The 12,534-nt window shown below is 33.0% G+C and overlaps 1 protein-coding gene across 1 annotated transcript in view; it reads right to left on the bottom strand.

Annotated features, from left to right (window-relative positions):
• Positions 1-12,534, bottom strand: part of LOC143249469 (sodium channel protein para-like) — a 182,529-nt gene that overhangs the window by 101,487 nt on the left and 68,508 nt on the right. Inside the window, exon 6 of the mRNA XM_076499372.1 lies at positions 9,023-9,220. Coding sequence (XP_076355487.1) covers positions 9,023-9,220 — 198 coding nt within the window. The remainder of the gene's footprint in view (positions 1-9,022; positions 9,221-12,534) is intronic.

The raw sequence follows: 12,534 nt of genomic DNA, 5'->3' as shown, positions 1-12,534 counted from the left end.
GTTCTTTCACACCAACCTCAACAAACCATGCCTTTATGGACCTCACTTTGTACACGGGGGCATTTTCATGCTGAAACAAAAAAGGGCCTTCCCCAAACTGTTGCCACAAAGTTAGAAGTACACAATTTTCTAGAATATCATTGTGTGTTGTAGCATTAAGATTTACCTTCACTGGAACTAAAGAGCCTAGCCAAAACCATCAAAAACAGTCCCAGACCATTGTTCCTCCTCTACAAAACCTTACAGTTGGAACTATGCATTCAGGCAGGTAGTGTTCTCCTGGCATCTGCCAAACCCGGATTCATCCATCAGACTGCCAGATTGTGAAGCATGATTTATCACTCCAGAGAATGCGTTTCCACTGCTTCAGAGTCAAACTGTGGTGTGCTTTACACCATTCTAGCCAATACTTGGCATTACACATGGTGATCTTAGGCTTGTGTGCTGCTGCTCAGCCATGGAAACCCATTTCATGAAGCTCCCGACAAACAGTTCTTGTGCAGATGTTGCTTCCAGATGCAGTTTGGAACTCGGTAGTGAGTGTCGCACTGTGGACAGATGATTTTACATGCTTCAGCACTCAGCAGTTCTATTCTGTGAGCTTGTGTGGCCTACTGCTTCATGTCAGAGCTGTTGTTGCTTCTAGATGTTTCCATGTCACAATAACAGCACTTACAGTTGACCAGGGTAGCTCTAGCAGGGCAGAAATTTAATGAACTGACTTGTTGGAAAGAAGGTATCTATGACAGTGACATATTGAAAGTTACTGAGCTCTTCAGTACAATCCATTCTACTTCCAATGTTGGCTACAGAGATTGCATGGTTGTATGTTTGATTTTATGCACCTGTTAGCAATGGGTGTGGTTGAAATAGTGAACCCACTAATTAGAATGGGTGTCCACATACTTTTAACCATGCAATGTATCTTTAAACTAAAATATTATAGTCCAAGCAAGTACATCTTGATACTTGAACAGAAAACAGTGTGTTAATACGTAATTTTCGTTACTGCATCCACAACTGGGAACACATGAGACTGCATTTATAGTTCCCCACAAAACACTACTTGTGTATTCGACAGAATTATTATGTCATCTTCTAAATGCATTACTGGGTTTTATTTGGCTAGCACTTGATGACTTTAATACATAGCTGCAGTGCTGTCAGATAAATCATGGAGTAGGTTCATCCACAAAATGACCATGCCTGAACCAAGATCAGGTGTAATCCCATTCATCCTTTAAATGATAGTATTAAGTCAGAGCTGAACTTCTCTGTTTGTTTCCAATTTGTCTCTATCAGCCAGCATGATGCTATTGCTCACTGGTTCAAAGTTGTGACTGTATGAAAATGTCTGTAAGATCAAATTAAGTTTTTATTCTCCAGTATTGAATAAAAACTCAACTTTATATCTATGTAAGGTTACAGACATGTACCAGAATATGCTTGAGCCAGCTTTTGTTAAGCTTGCCACCACACCTTCTGACAAAAATCTTTCACTATGTCTCTCCTTGCTGGTGACCAAACCCAACCAAGTAATAGCTAGTTTAAGGAGCTATCTTAACAGCTCATTAACTTAACAGTGTATCTCTTAAAATTGTCTGATAGTTAAACTAGATGTATTCTCTGACAATCATAACTGGAGCTCAAACCTGAAGCAAGAATGCTACCATGGATGCTGGATGATAAAATTAGTGTACATCATCAAGATGTCAGTCCCATCTGTAATCCTGAAAGTGCATTGAGACACATTTATACCTATCAGTAGATTCTATCATTGCTGGTAATGATCAGTTGGTGATATCTTTGGCTGAAAAGTCTGAGCTTAGTCTAATGTATTTATTGTACAACACCTTCTAGAGACCGTGCATTTGAAACAGCCATATTAACAACTACTACTGATTATTTTGTCTCATTGCCACTGATATAGCATCAGTGAGAATCAAAACGATCTTGATGTTAAGTGACACTAAAGATGCTCATTTTATAAACTCTATACAAATTTGTTAATTAGGAGTTCCCTTCAGTCATTTGCAGCCATGCTTAGATATGCTTTGTTGTGTATATGGCACAAATCATTTGAACCTGCTGACAGACTTTCAAGAACTTTGCTCTTTGGATAGCTCAGTGGTATGTCTAATCAAACTTGCAGTGAAGAGTTCTTTCATTATGGAGTATCAGTCACATAACTGGTCTTCATTTACATTTCTACATGGCCCAAACAACCAGAACTAACAAAACATGCTTTGTGTGTAGTTTTGTTTATCAGTCAAACATATGACACATCTACCTGTCTGAAACTCTTTCACAGCACTTTTGCATTGCAGCAGGTTAATATGCTTCAGCTCACTGTCCTTTGCTGATTGCAGTGAGGGAAAGTAAATATTATACATAAGCCAGCTGGATATTGCACAGTTTAAGCTAGTGTGTAAACCACTTTAACTAGTGGTACAACATTTACAAAAGGCCAGAAAAACAGCTGGGAACCACTCCATAAGGAAGGAAAAGCCACATGGTGCAAGCTCATCTATGCATGTCTTTAAATTTTAACTAAATTGTAGATTAGAGCACCAACATTTTAAACTCTGAATAATACACATGCCACTCCATTTGATATGAAATAATGTTGATAAGCAAAAGAAGGTTTATCTTAGAAACAACCAAAATGCAAAAGAAAAGCCTGAATGTATTAACTCTATAACTGATTGTGGCAAATGCATAAGAGATGACATCAAGGAAGTGAAGACTGCCTACTCTAATGGCAAAAATGATATTGAGATAGTTCTCTATTTATTTTCCTGATATAAAAAAACAAAGAAAAACTTTCACAGGTGTATCACATATATTCGTTTTCCCACAAGAAATAGAATAATTTAGATAATTGAAGAAAGTTGTATATATTCTTCTTTCTCTCTCTCTCTCTCTTTCTGTATATACATACATATACATATATGCAAACTGACTTGCCATTTTATAAGGTCCTAAACCTAATGATGAATTGGGTTAACTATGACCTGAAATAACAGCTATGTAATACAACATGGCAGAGGAATTGGACAGTAGCAGAAGGTGCCCTAAGGGTTTTTTAACCATTCAGTCATGAATACTGTGTGCAATTTATAATTTATTGGACATGGTAAGCAGAGGATCATGACAGTAAATGCATCTTTCAAGCTCATCCAAAAGATGCTCAAATAGAATGAGATCTAGGGATTATTTTGGTCATAGAAGATATCTCTTTTTTTTTGTTCTTTGAATCATATATGCACAATAGTGGATATGAGCACTGTAGTCTTGGAAGTAGCCATCCCTTCCCCCTATCATCAAAAATTATGTTGAGGTAAGCTGTGGCATTCATGTGGTTTTGTAAAAGGATCCAGTGTGCTGAGGGCTTGCCAACAAATGTGTGCCTCAAGCCATGACTCCACTATCAAGAGGCCTAAACAAGTTGGACCACACAAGAGGGGGGTTTTAGTGATTTATTTAGTTTTATTCATATTTGTCTTCTACCATCTGTGTGAAAAAAGGGTAAATTGTGTCTCCATGCACAACACCACTTTTTTGCAAGTTCTCATTAGTCCAATGCGTGCACTTTTTACACAACTCAAGGCAAGGCATATTTTCTAATTTATAACTGAAATGATTAATTTATGCAGTAGTTTTTTATTGCCACATTCCTTTTTTTTGTAATTTTTTCAAGATGCACATTTCTAGCCTTCAGCTTACATTAATTATAATTGCTTCAAACAATAATTTCTCAGTCATCATTTAAAGTGAATCCATACTGTTTATGAATCATGGATATACCTAAGAGAAAACACCTGGATGTTTAACTCACGTGGAAAACCAGTGGAAAATGGAAAAAGGCAATCACAGCAAGTTGTTGCAAATTTACTCCAAATGGTTCATTGTTCATCCAAACATGCAAAACAGCTTGAAAAGCAATGATGCCATTTTTCAAACATTTAGACAAAGCAAACCATAAATCTTGACAGAAGGAAAATACTGGAATCTGCTGATTCTGGCTTACTGCAAACACAAAATACAGGCTCAAGAGTTAAATGGGATGGCTGAAACTACATTTGGACACTTTATCACCGTAGAAAATACTGTCTGTGAACACATCTGGCAGAACTGTATTTTGTGTCTATTTGTGAGATATAAAGAAATGTGTCCACTGCCAAATTGTCCATCCTCTTTAAATTAAATCAGGTTGGAAAATATTTTAGTTCTGTATATTTTGCCAAATCTATTGTCACTATTCTTATCTCTAAGTAAAGCAGTGTAAATCATAACACCACAGAATGAGGGGAAAAGGGGAAATTTGAATACAGTGCTTGTAGGATTTATTATTGTGGAACTTTTACTTTTTTAGTGCATTTGTTTCTGTGCTCCTTAGTACATTTGTTGTTAACATAAGTGTTTACTTTGAAAAAACTTGAAAATGGAGTTTTTCATATTATACTTGTGTATAAGAGGAAGAGTTAGTGATCAAAGATTATTGATCAGAAGTTTTCTCATGGGCAACAGTCTTTTGCCATATAAGTGAGAAAATCAATGTTTATAATCTCAATCTAGTCACAAGTTTATAAAGAACAACATTTAGGGATTTCTTTCATTGTTAGTCTTGTTTTCTTTCTGAATCTGAACTTTAGTGTGCAGAAAGCACACGAGTGATTTTGTAGCAGTGATCAGCTGTCTGGAGTCCTTGAGATCAAGTGGCGAAGTCTTTACACAGAAACCAGATTGTCACAACTACTGGACTGGAACTCCACTACTGGTAATTGTCCTTGTATTGAGAAGGAAAATGGAGATGTCTCTGGTAGACAAAGAACACCATTTGAAGTTATTTATTCATCAGGACAGACAGCAAAAAACTAATAGAAGAAACTATATGACTCATTGGCTATAAGAGAGACTTTCTAAGATATGAGACAAGCTAGTGAAACCACAAGGGGTCATATTACAATTCACAGTTGCACAGAACATGTTCACAAGTTGAACTTTGTAACTCATTGTTCTGTTAGTCAGTATCAGGGACCAAGGGCCACTGGGCACCAAATCCCTTTGGTACCTTATGATGCCATGGGTGTTTCAGCCACACATTTACCAAAATATCACCAGAAACTATTGTTTTACTAGCTATATGTCCCTCTTGATAAAATTAAGCAAATAACCTTCCTGACATTCAGAAGTATTGTTAAGGAAGATCTGGACTGTTTCCTTAATTTTTTTAAGTTGGTCAATGTTTGGAATGACTGTACTCAGGTGCTGAGCATGGAGAGTTCTGTACGTGACTCAACCAGGCACTTGAAATAGCCCCTGACAGTATTTGATGTCACACAGAAAACAGGTCGAAGAAGTTGAAGAATTGTGTGATAGCTACAATGATAAGCTGAGATGCCAAAATCAACCTAGTGATCTTTGAATAATCAGCAGACAAGATAATAAGTATCACTAACTTAATTGTTGAAAGTGAATTGTAACCATTACTTTATGAGCTAATAAGCAGTGTCTTTTGGGGACATGACTTTTGAATATAGAATGATAACTGTTTAGTAGTTTTGCATGGTCAATTGTCCACAAAATATTGTGTGATAGTCACTTCACTAATGTACAACTAGGGCAACTGACTAGAGCATCAAGAGTCTAAATAGGTGGAATGATTGCTTGGAATTTAAAAGATTCTGTTGTATGAAAAGACTGTAATCTTGATTTACAAGTACTCAGGTAAATTTTAGTATAAACACTGACAGGATTTCATCTGTATGTATTTTTATGTAAGTGGATTGATTCATGAGTAGTAGTAGAACAACATCATAGTAGTTTGAATACTGGAACCATGTTGCTATAGAAGATTTATTTTAATGTTGAATATTGTACTTAGTTTGCACAAATATTTATCCAGGTTATAAGATTTGTTGTTAAACTTCTCAGTCGAGCTAAATTCTGCTTGTAACGAAGTATCTTGTTATGCTATACAAAAGTTGAGTCTAGTTAATCTTATACATTAGTGAAGTAGTGAGAAGAAAGCTAATAAAATATCACCCATGGAGCAACAGTTTTTGCTATTGCAATTACAATATATGAGTCATGGACAGCCTATAAGATGCTACAGGTGTTGTACTACATTGAGAATGTAATGTTGATATATATATGTATATGATATTAATATATATTATATTATACTTATGGGATTATGAGTATGTTCTGTCACATAAGCATGCAGACATTGCATTCATTTGTGTATTACGTACATGAATCAAATACACAAAGAGTACAATCATTAGGTAATAAAGAAAGAATCTGGTCAGATATTAAGAAAGTGAGATATGAAGTAAATGTGAAAACAGCTTTTACCATATCATGGGAAAATAATCTTGAACCATATGTACTTTAACTTTTATGATAGAAGTAACCTGTTAGCTTATTACGAGTATGTTCAATTTGGCAGATTTGATATATTCATAGCAAAGTTAAATTATCTATATTATCTATATGGGGAAGAAATGATATATACCCCAATTTTTTTCATTGGCTCTTATATAATGTTTAATTTTATAAAATTAAAATATTTCATAAGGTAACATTTTTGTATATATTTCCATAACATTTAACTTCTTCTACAAGTTGCAGTTTAAAGTAACACGTGCACTGTACTGGTTTGAAATTCCTTCAACTTATAATATGCTTGTAACACAGGTCCAGAATTTTCATACGATCCATAAACTAATGCACCTGAAATTCAAGGAGCCTATTTCAAACAACAAGAATTACACAAAGTGGTCATATGCCCCTGGACCCAGCTTCAGAAAAAAACCTTAGCTTTTCTTATTTAGGGAGGTTGAAAAGTATGTGAACTTCAACTTATGCTCATAGTCAGAAGACAATGGCTGTCACTTGTATAGGAGCTAGTCTGATTTCACTCACTTGGTATACATTACAGAATATATTTTACCATATTCCACTGTTAGGTGAATACAGACAACCTAAAATATATGTTTCAGGTACAAAGTCCTTACTACATATATATGTTTTTTTTTACTTGACTTAAACTATTTGGAATTTTTTGAGTGGTCTCAATGCAAATAAAGATAAATGACAGGAGCAAATAAAATTCTGGTCAAGTAGTTACTGTTAGGTTATGAGAATCAAAAACAAAATGATGTCATGGTTAGTAGTTTATACAATTCCAAAGTCTAACTGCAATTGATTATATCTTATGTTTGGTTGCATATTTGTTGCTGTATTCTATATGCAAGTACTTTAAAGGACTATTTATAGCAGTAAGCAGCTGATATTCAGTCACAAGGTATTCTTGTTATAAATGACAGTGCACTATCAATTTGTTCAGGTTCTTTTGCCAAATGGACTTGAATCAATTAACTATATATGTAAAATGTTTCAAGAGAGACACCTAGTTTTAACTATTTTTATCCTAAGTTGAATTAATGCATTATCAGTCAGATAATTGTTGAAGGTGTCCTTTATCTTCTTTTGTGTGTGTGTATATGATTCACATTCTATATTTTAGCATTATTTCCTTTTATTGTGTGACCTTGTTCTGTTGTAGATAGATTGGTATTCCATCTCATGTGTCTATTATGTTCCAGAAGTCTAGCCTTGTTGATTTTTTTTGTGTTTCCAATGTATTGGGTCCACATTCATAAAGGAATTCTGGAAATAGTATATCTTAGCTCCCCACTCAGTCCCTAGGTCATTTATAGTACTTTAGTTGTTACAATATTATGTTGTGCTTTCTTAATGCTTTTACAATATTATGCTGTCTACTCATCCTCTGTATATTTTCAGAGAGACCATTGACTTTGATAACATTCAAGTACCAAAGGGTAAAATCCCAAATGGGTTAATAACACCCTGCCTTTCTAGAAAATAGCATCCAGGATTGAAACCTGGCTTCTGCCACTACATACAGCTTTTGTTAGAACTCCCGTTGCAGAATACAGAAGATTAGAAGCTGAAACACAAGATGAAGAATAACTGTGAGCAGAACCTAATAATAACAATAAAAACAATAGCTAATTTGTAATTAAATTTAGGTTACCATATAATCTTTTAAGCATGACAATGAATGCTTTATGAACACAAGAAGAAACTAATAAATGGTTTTGTCATGCACAATTAGTAAATTAAAAATTGTCAACAACTATGAATGAAATAGTATCCCTTAAACAGTAAGCTCATATTTACACATTTATATTATTTTTAAGGCACATAATTTTGGTTATGGTAAGTTCCTATCACATTAGATTACAACTGTTCTGTATAAAAGTATTATGATAAAACCATGATAATATACAGGTTTAAAGTACAGAAAGCTTAAATTTACTTCTTAGACCAGGGGTTCCCAACCGGTGGGTCGCAAAGCCTTGGCAGGGGTAGTTGCGTAGCCTTGTTAGAAGTAGCTTGGGATAACATTAATTTTATTTCATCAATTACATTTTCATGTCGCTAGTGCCAAAAGGTTGGGAACCCCTGTGTTCTTTATAAAAGTATTATGATAAAACCATGATAATATACAGGTTTAAAGTACAGAAAGCTTAAATTTACTTCTTAGACTATAAGCAACTTAAATTTCTTATATGCAATATTCATTTAACTTTAAATAATCTCTGAGAAACTTGTATACAGAATAGGCTGGAAATTATTAACTTATGTATGCTGCATTACTCTACAGCAGTAGAATGCATAATATTAGTGCATGCAATTAATGTTTCTTTTTTACTTAACAATAAATACTATTAAGTTCATTTTTATTATATTTTTAAATATGGAAGAAATGAAAAAATATGTTCACTCAATAAGAGATCTCTACACTTTTGTATGTAAGAAAGAATATAAGAAAACGTTTTATTTATGTTAATGTGATACTTAATATGCTACATGTACTGTATAAAGTGATTATGACATGCTATTCATATAATTTTGGTATTATGTACCATTACACTATTAGTCATTACATATAAGATATGAATTAAATACTGAAAAATAGTCTACTTACTTTCATTACTTACAAAAATTGCATATTCTGCGTGAGATAAGTTGGCAGGTGGAATTTCAACACATTTTTGAGTTAGAACACCCATATATATTTGTAATCCCAATAAGGCATAAACAGACAATGAAAAGACTGTCAGAATAATCACATCTTTCAGGTTCTTTACAGATTCTATCACTGCACCAACAATGGTTTTCAGACCTAGGAAATAACAACTCAGTAATTAACAAACTGAGCACTGTTTACAAGACTGTTTAGAAGTAAAATCTCATCTTTAACAAGCCTATCAACAAATAAATACAACACTAAATATACAAACAAATAAAGAAGAAGAAAAACAGAAACTTCTTTAATATTAGTTGTAGGTTATGTTTTGAGAAAATTTTAAGCAAATACAAATTATTCATAAAGATATAAAGAGCACAGAAAATTTTAAGTTTTTGAATATATAATATAATAGTTTTTTTGTAAATACACTTATGTTTCTTTAACTGATTGACTACAGCTGCTTTAAGCATGCACAGAATTTATGCAAGCTGTACAACCGCACATTTGCATTCAACTGCCAGAGGCGGACCATATTCTATCCACCAAATCAGCAGTTAATGGGTTAAAATACTACCAAAACCAAATGCATGAAAGGAAGAATATAAGTTTTTTTCAAAATGGTTTGCTGGATATATTAGATGTCGAGATAAGAATACAAGTCTTTTTTACATAAGGAATTACTTACCTATTTAAATGATAAAGTTGATAGAGTGAAAAGAAAAAATGTATGATATATGGAATTGCTTGCATATATAATTGTTGATGGATATCAGTGAATTTATTATATAAGAAAACCTTATTTTATCTCTGATCAACACAAAACATTATAAAATGTTTTATTAATATGAAACATAAACATTTCATACATCTGATAGAAACTACAAGTATAAAGGATAGTTCTGTTGGGAATGAGAGTATCTTAACATGAAGTATTTCTGAGTTATATAATAATTTATTTCACTTGTCAGTATTAAAATGAATTTTTTTATTGATCAATTCCATAAGATACTGGACGAGCTTTGAAGTCAGATTGTACATCAAGTGTCTCGAGATGGCAACCAAAGGATCAGTAACTGGATATCTCTACCATTCCTTCTAATACTGATCAGAGATGAAGATAACTCCATAAGCTGGTGGTGTACCAGAGAAATAGCAGAATTTATGATGGCAATAATAAATGGGTTTTCCAGGTATCTAAGAAGTTACAGGATAATGGACTTGGTTAAGATGCCATAAAATAAAATCTTATCACCTTTCTTTGACTTAAATTATGTTGAAATGAAAGTAATATCTTTACCTCAATATGTTCTAAAGAAAATATTGTAGGCCAAAATAAAGAAGAAAACCTTTTTATTTGTAAAGATGGGCCCAGAATGGCCTGGTGTTTAGGGCACTCAACTTGTAATCTGAGGGTTGCAGGTTTGAATCTGCATCACTCCAAACAACATGTTCTCTCTTTCAACCATGAGGACATTATAATGTTATGGTTAACCCTACTATTCATTGGTAAAATAGTAGCTCAAGAATTGGCAGTGGGTGGTGATGACTAGCTGCCTTTCCTCTAGTCTTACACTGCTAAATTAGGGATGGCTAACACAGATAAATTACATGTAGCTTTGCACGAAATTCAAAAATAAACAAACAAATGAAGTATATATAAAGAAAACATATTACTTTTACTCTTTCTGAAAATTTCAAAAATGAATGTATATTTGTTATAGCTCTGTACCTCTCAAATATTAATTACTGATTAAGGCCATTGAATTAAATTTAAAGTAATAAATTTCAAATACAATGTGATGAATATAAAATTTTAAAAAGCTATATGTTATGCTTCTTTTCTTTTTTTATAACAGTATAAATTAATTGTCAAAATTAAATCTCTGTCTTTACCTTGCAGTTTGCATATGCTGCTTATCAAGGCATTTCTTTAGGAAGAAGTTTCCCCACTGGCCAAAACTGTGGATAGACTATTAACTCTAACAATAATGATTTCAAATAAAATACAAATTACTAATAGCAACATAAAAATAATTTTCATGATTGAGACTGTGTTGACTGGGAAGTTGAAATATGTTAATTAAGATGCTACATTTAAGCAATGAAAAAACACTGAAAACAGACACAAAATACTTGCAAGACTTCAGTAAATAGTTTTTAAAGTTGGTGGTGCTTTTACAAATGATGTAAAAAGTATATTTTCTTCAAAATTTATGGAGTTAAAAATGTACAAGCCAAGGACAGCAGAATTACTATAAAACAAATAAACATAAGACTGTAAGAATGATGTTTTATGCACTAACATTCAAGCAAGAAAAAGAAAAAAAGTAACCTAAAGCTAAATGTAAGCTAGTTTATCTGAAGCAGTCTTCACACAAGTAACAATGAAGACAGAGATTTTGTTGCAACAAAGGAAAAACTAAGATTAAAGCCAATTTAGCTTGTTAAACAATGAATGTTTAACACAAAAACTTCTTGTAAGTTATAGACTTGAAATAGCCTCAAACACAGAGCAATGCTAGTTATAAAAACAATTATATCATGATACAATTCGTCAATTAACGCCACAAAAAGTAGCGTATAGAGTTATAATACATGATTGAGGTCACGAACTACACTGTATATGTATACAGCGCGAGTTAAAAGTCCCGACTTTCCTTATTGTTGTGAAGTAGGTGTGAAATATTGATCTGCTTAGGCACAATGAGGCTGTTTGTTGCCTGACATGATGTCATAATATAAGGGTCATCATATCAAAATCATTCAATTGCTACAACAATTCTACTGACACATTTTACGTCAGACTGGTAATTTCTGAGATGGCATTTCATTAAATCTGATTTAACCTTTATATCATGACACCAATTCAGGAAATAATTTGCCTCAAATATGACTAACATCGTATGTTTGGTAATTTTCGATATTTTACACCTACTTCACAATAACTGGAAAAATTAGGACTTTTGACTCATCCTGTGTGTGTGCGTGTATATACATAACTCAACAAAAATTTTATATTTTGTTTTTCCAGTATACGATTGAATAAACTGTGGGAAAGTTTAGTATGTGCCAACTGACTACTAATACTATACTGTCAATACTAACATTAAAGTTACCTTATCTAACAACTAGTCCAACTAAAGTACAAAGTCCTTAAACGAAGGCTTTTGCAAACCCACACAAGGTTCTCTATATAATTGGTGCTAACAGTAATCGTATCACAAACATTTGAATCACCATCCTAACATTTATGTGTAAAATTCAAAATTTCATTTAAAAAACGAATAAACAAAATACACTATTGAATTATTTATTTTGTGATTAGTAAACATGTTGATATGTATGCCTATTTTATAATCTCCAAATCCAAATACTGAATCGAATATGGAATAATATACATGTTTCTTCCCGTGTTTACCGCAAACAATTTCAAGTGCCTAGATATGTCTCACCAATTTTTTTTTAAT

The sequence above is a fragment of the Tachypleus tridentatus genome, chromosome 4 (genome assembly GCF_004210375.1).
Source record: "Tachypleus tridentatus isolate NWPU-2018 chromosome 4, ASM421037v1, whole genome shotgun sequence".
In the NCBI taxonomy this organism is placed as follows: Eukaryota; Metazoa; Arthropoda; class Merostomata; order Xiphosura; family Limulidae; genus Tachypleus; species Tachypleus tridentatus.
Note: the sequence above shows the minus strand (reverse complement) of the source record. Positions and strands in the feature narration are given on the sequence as shown.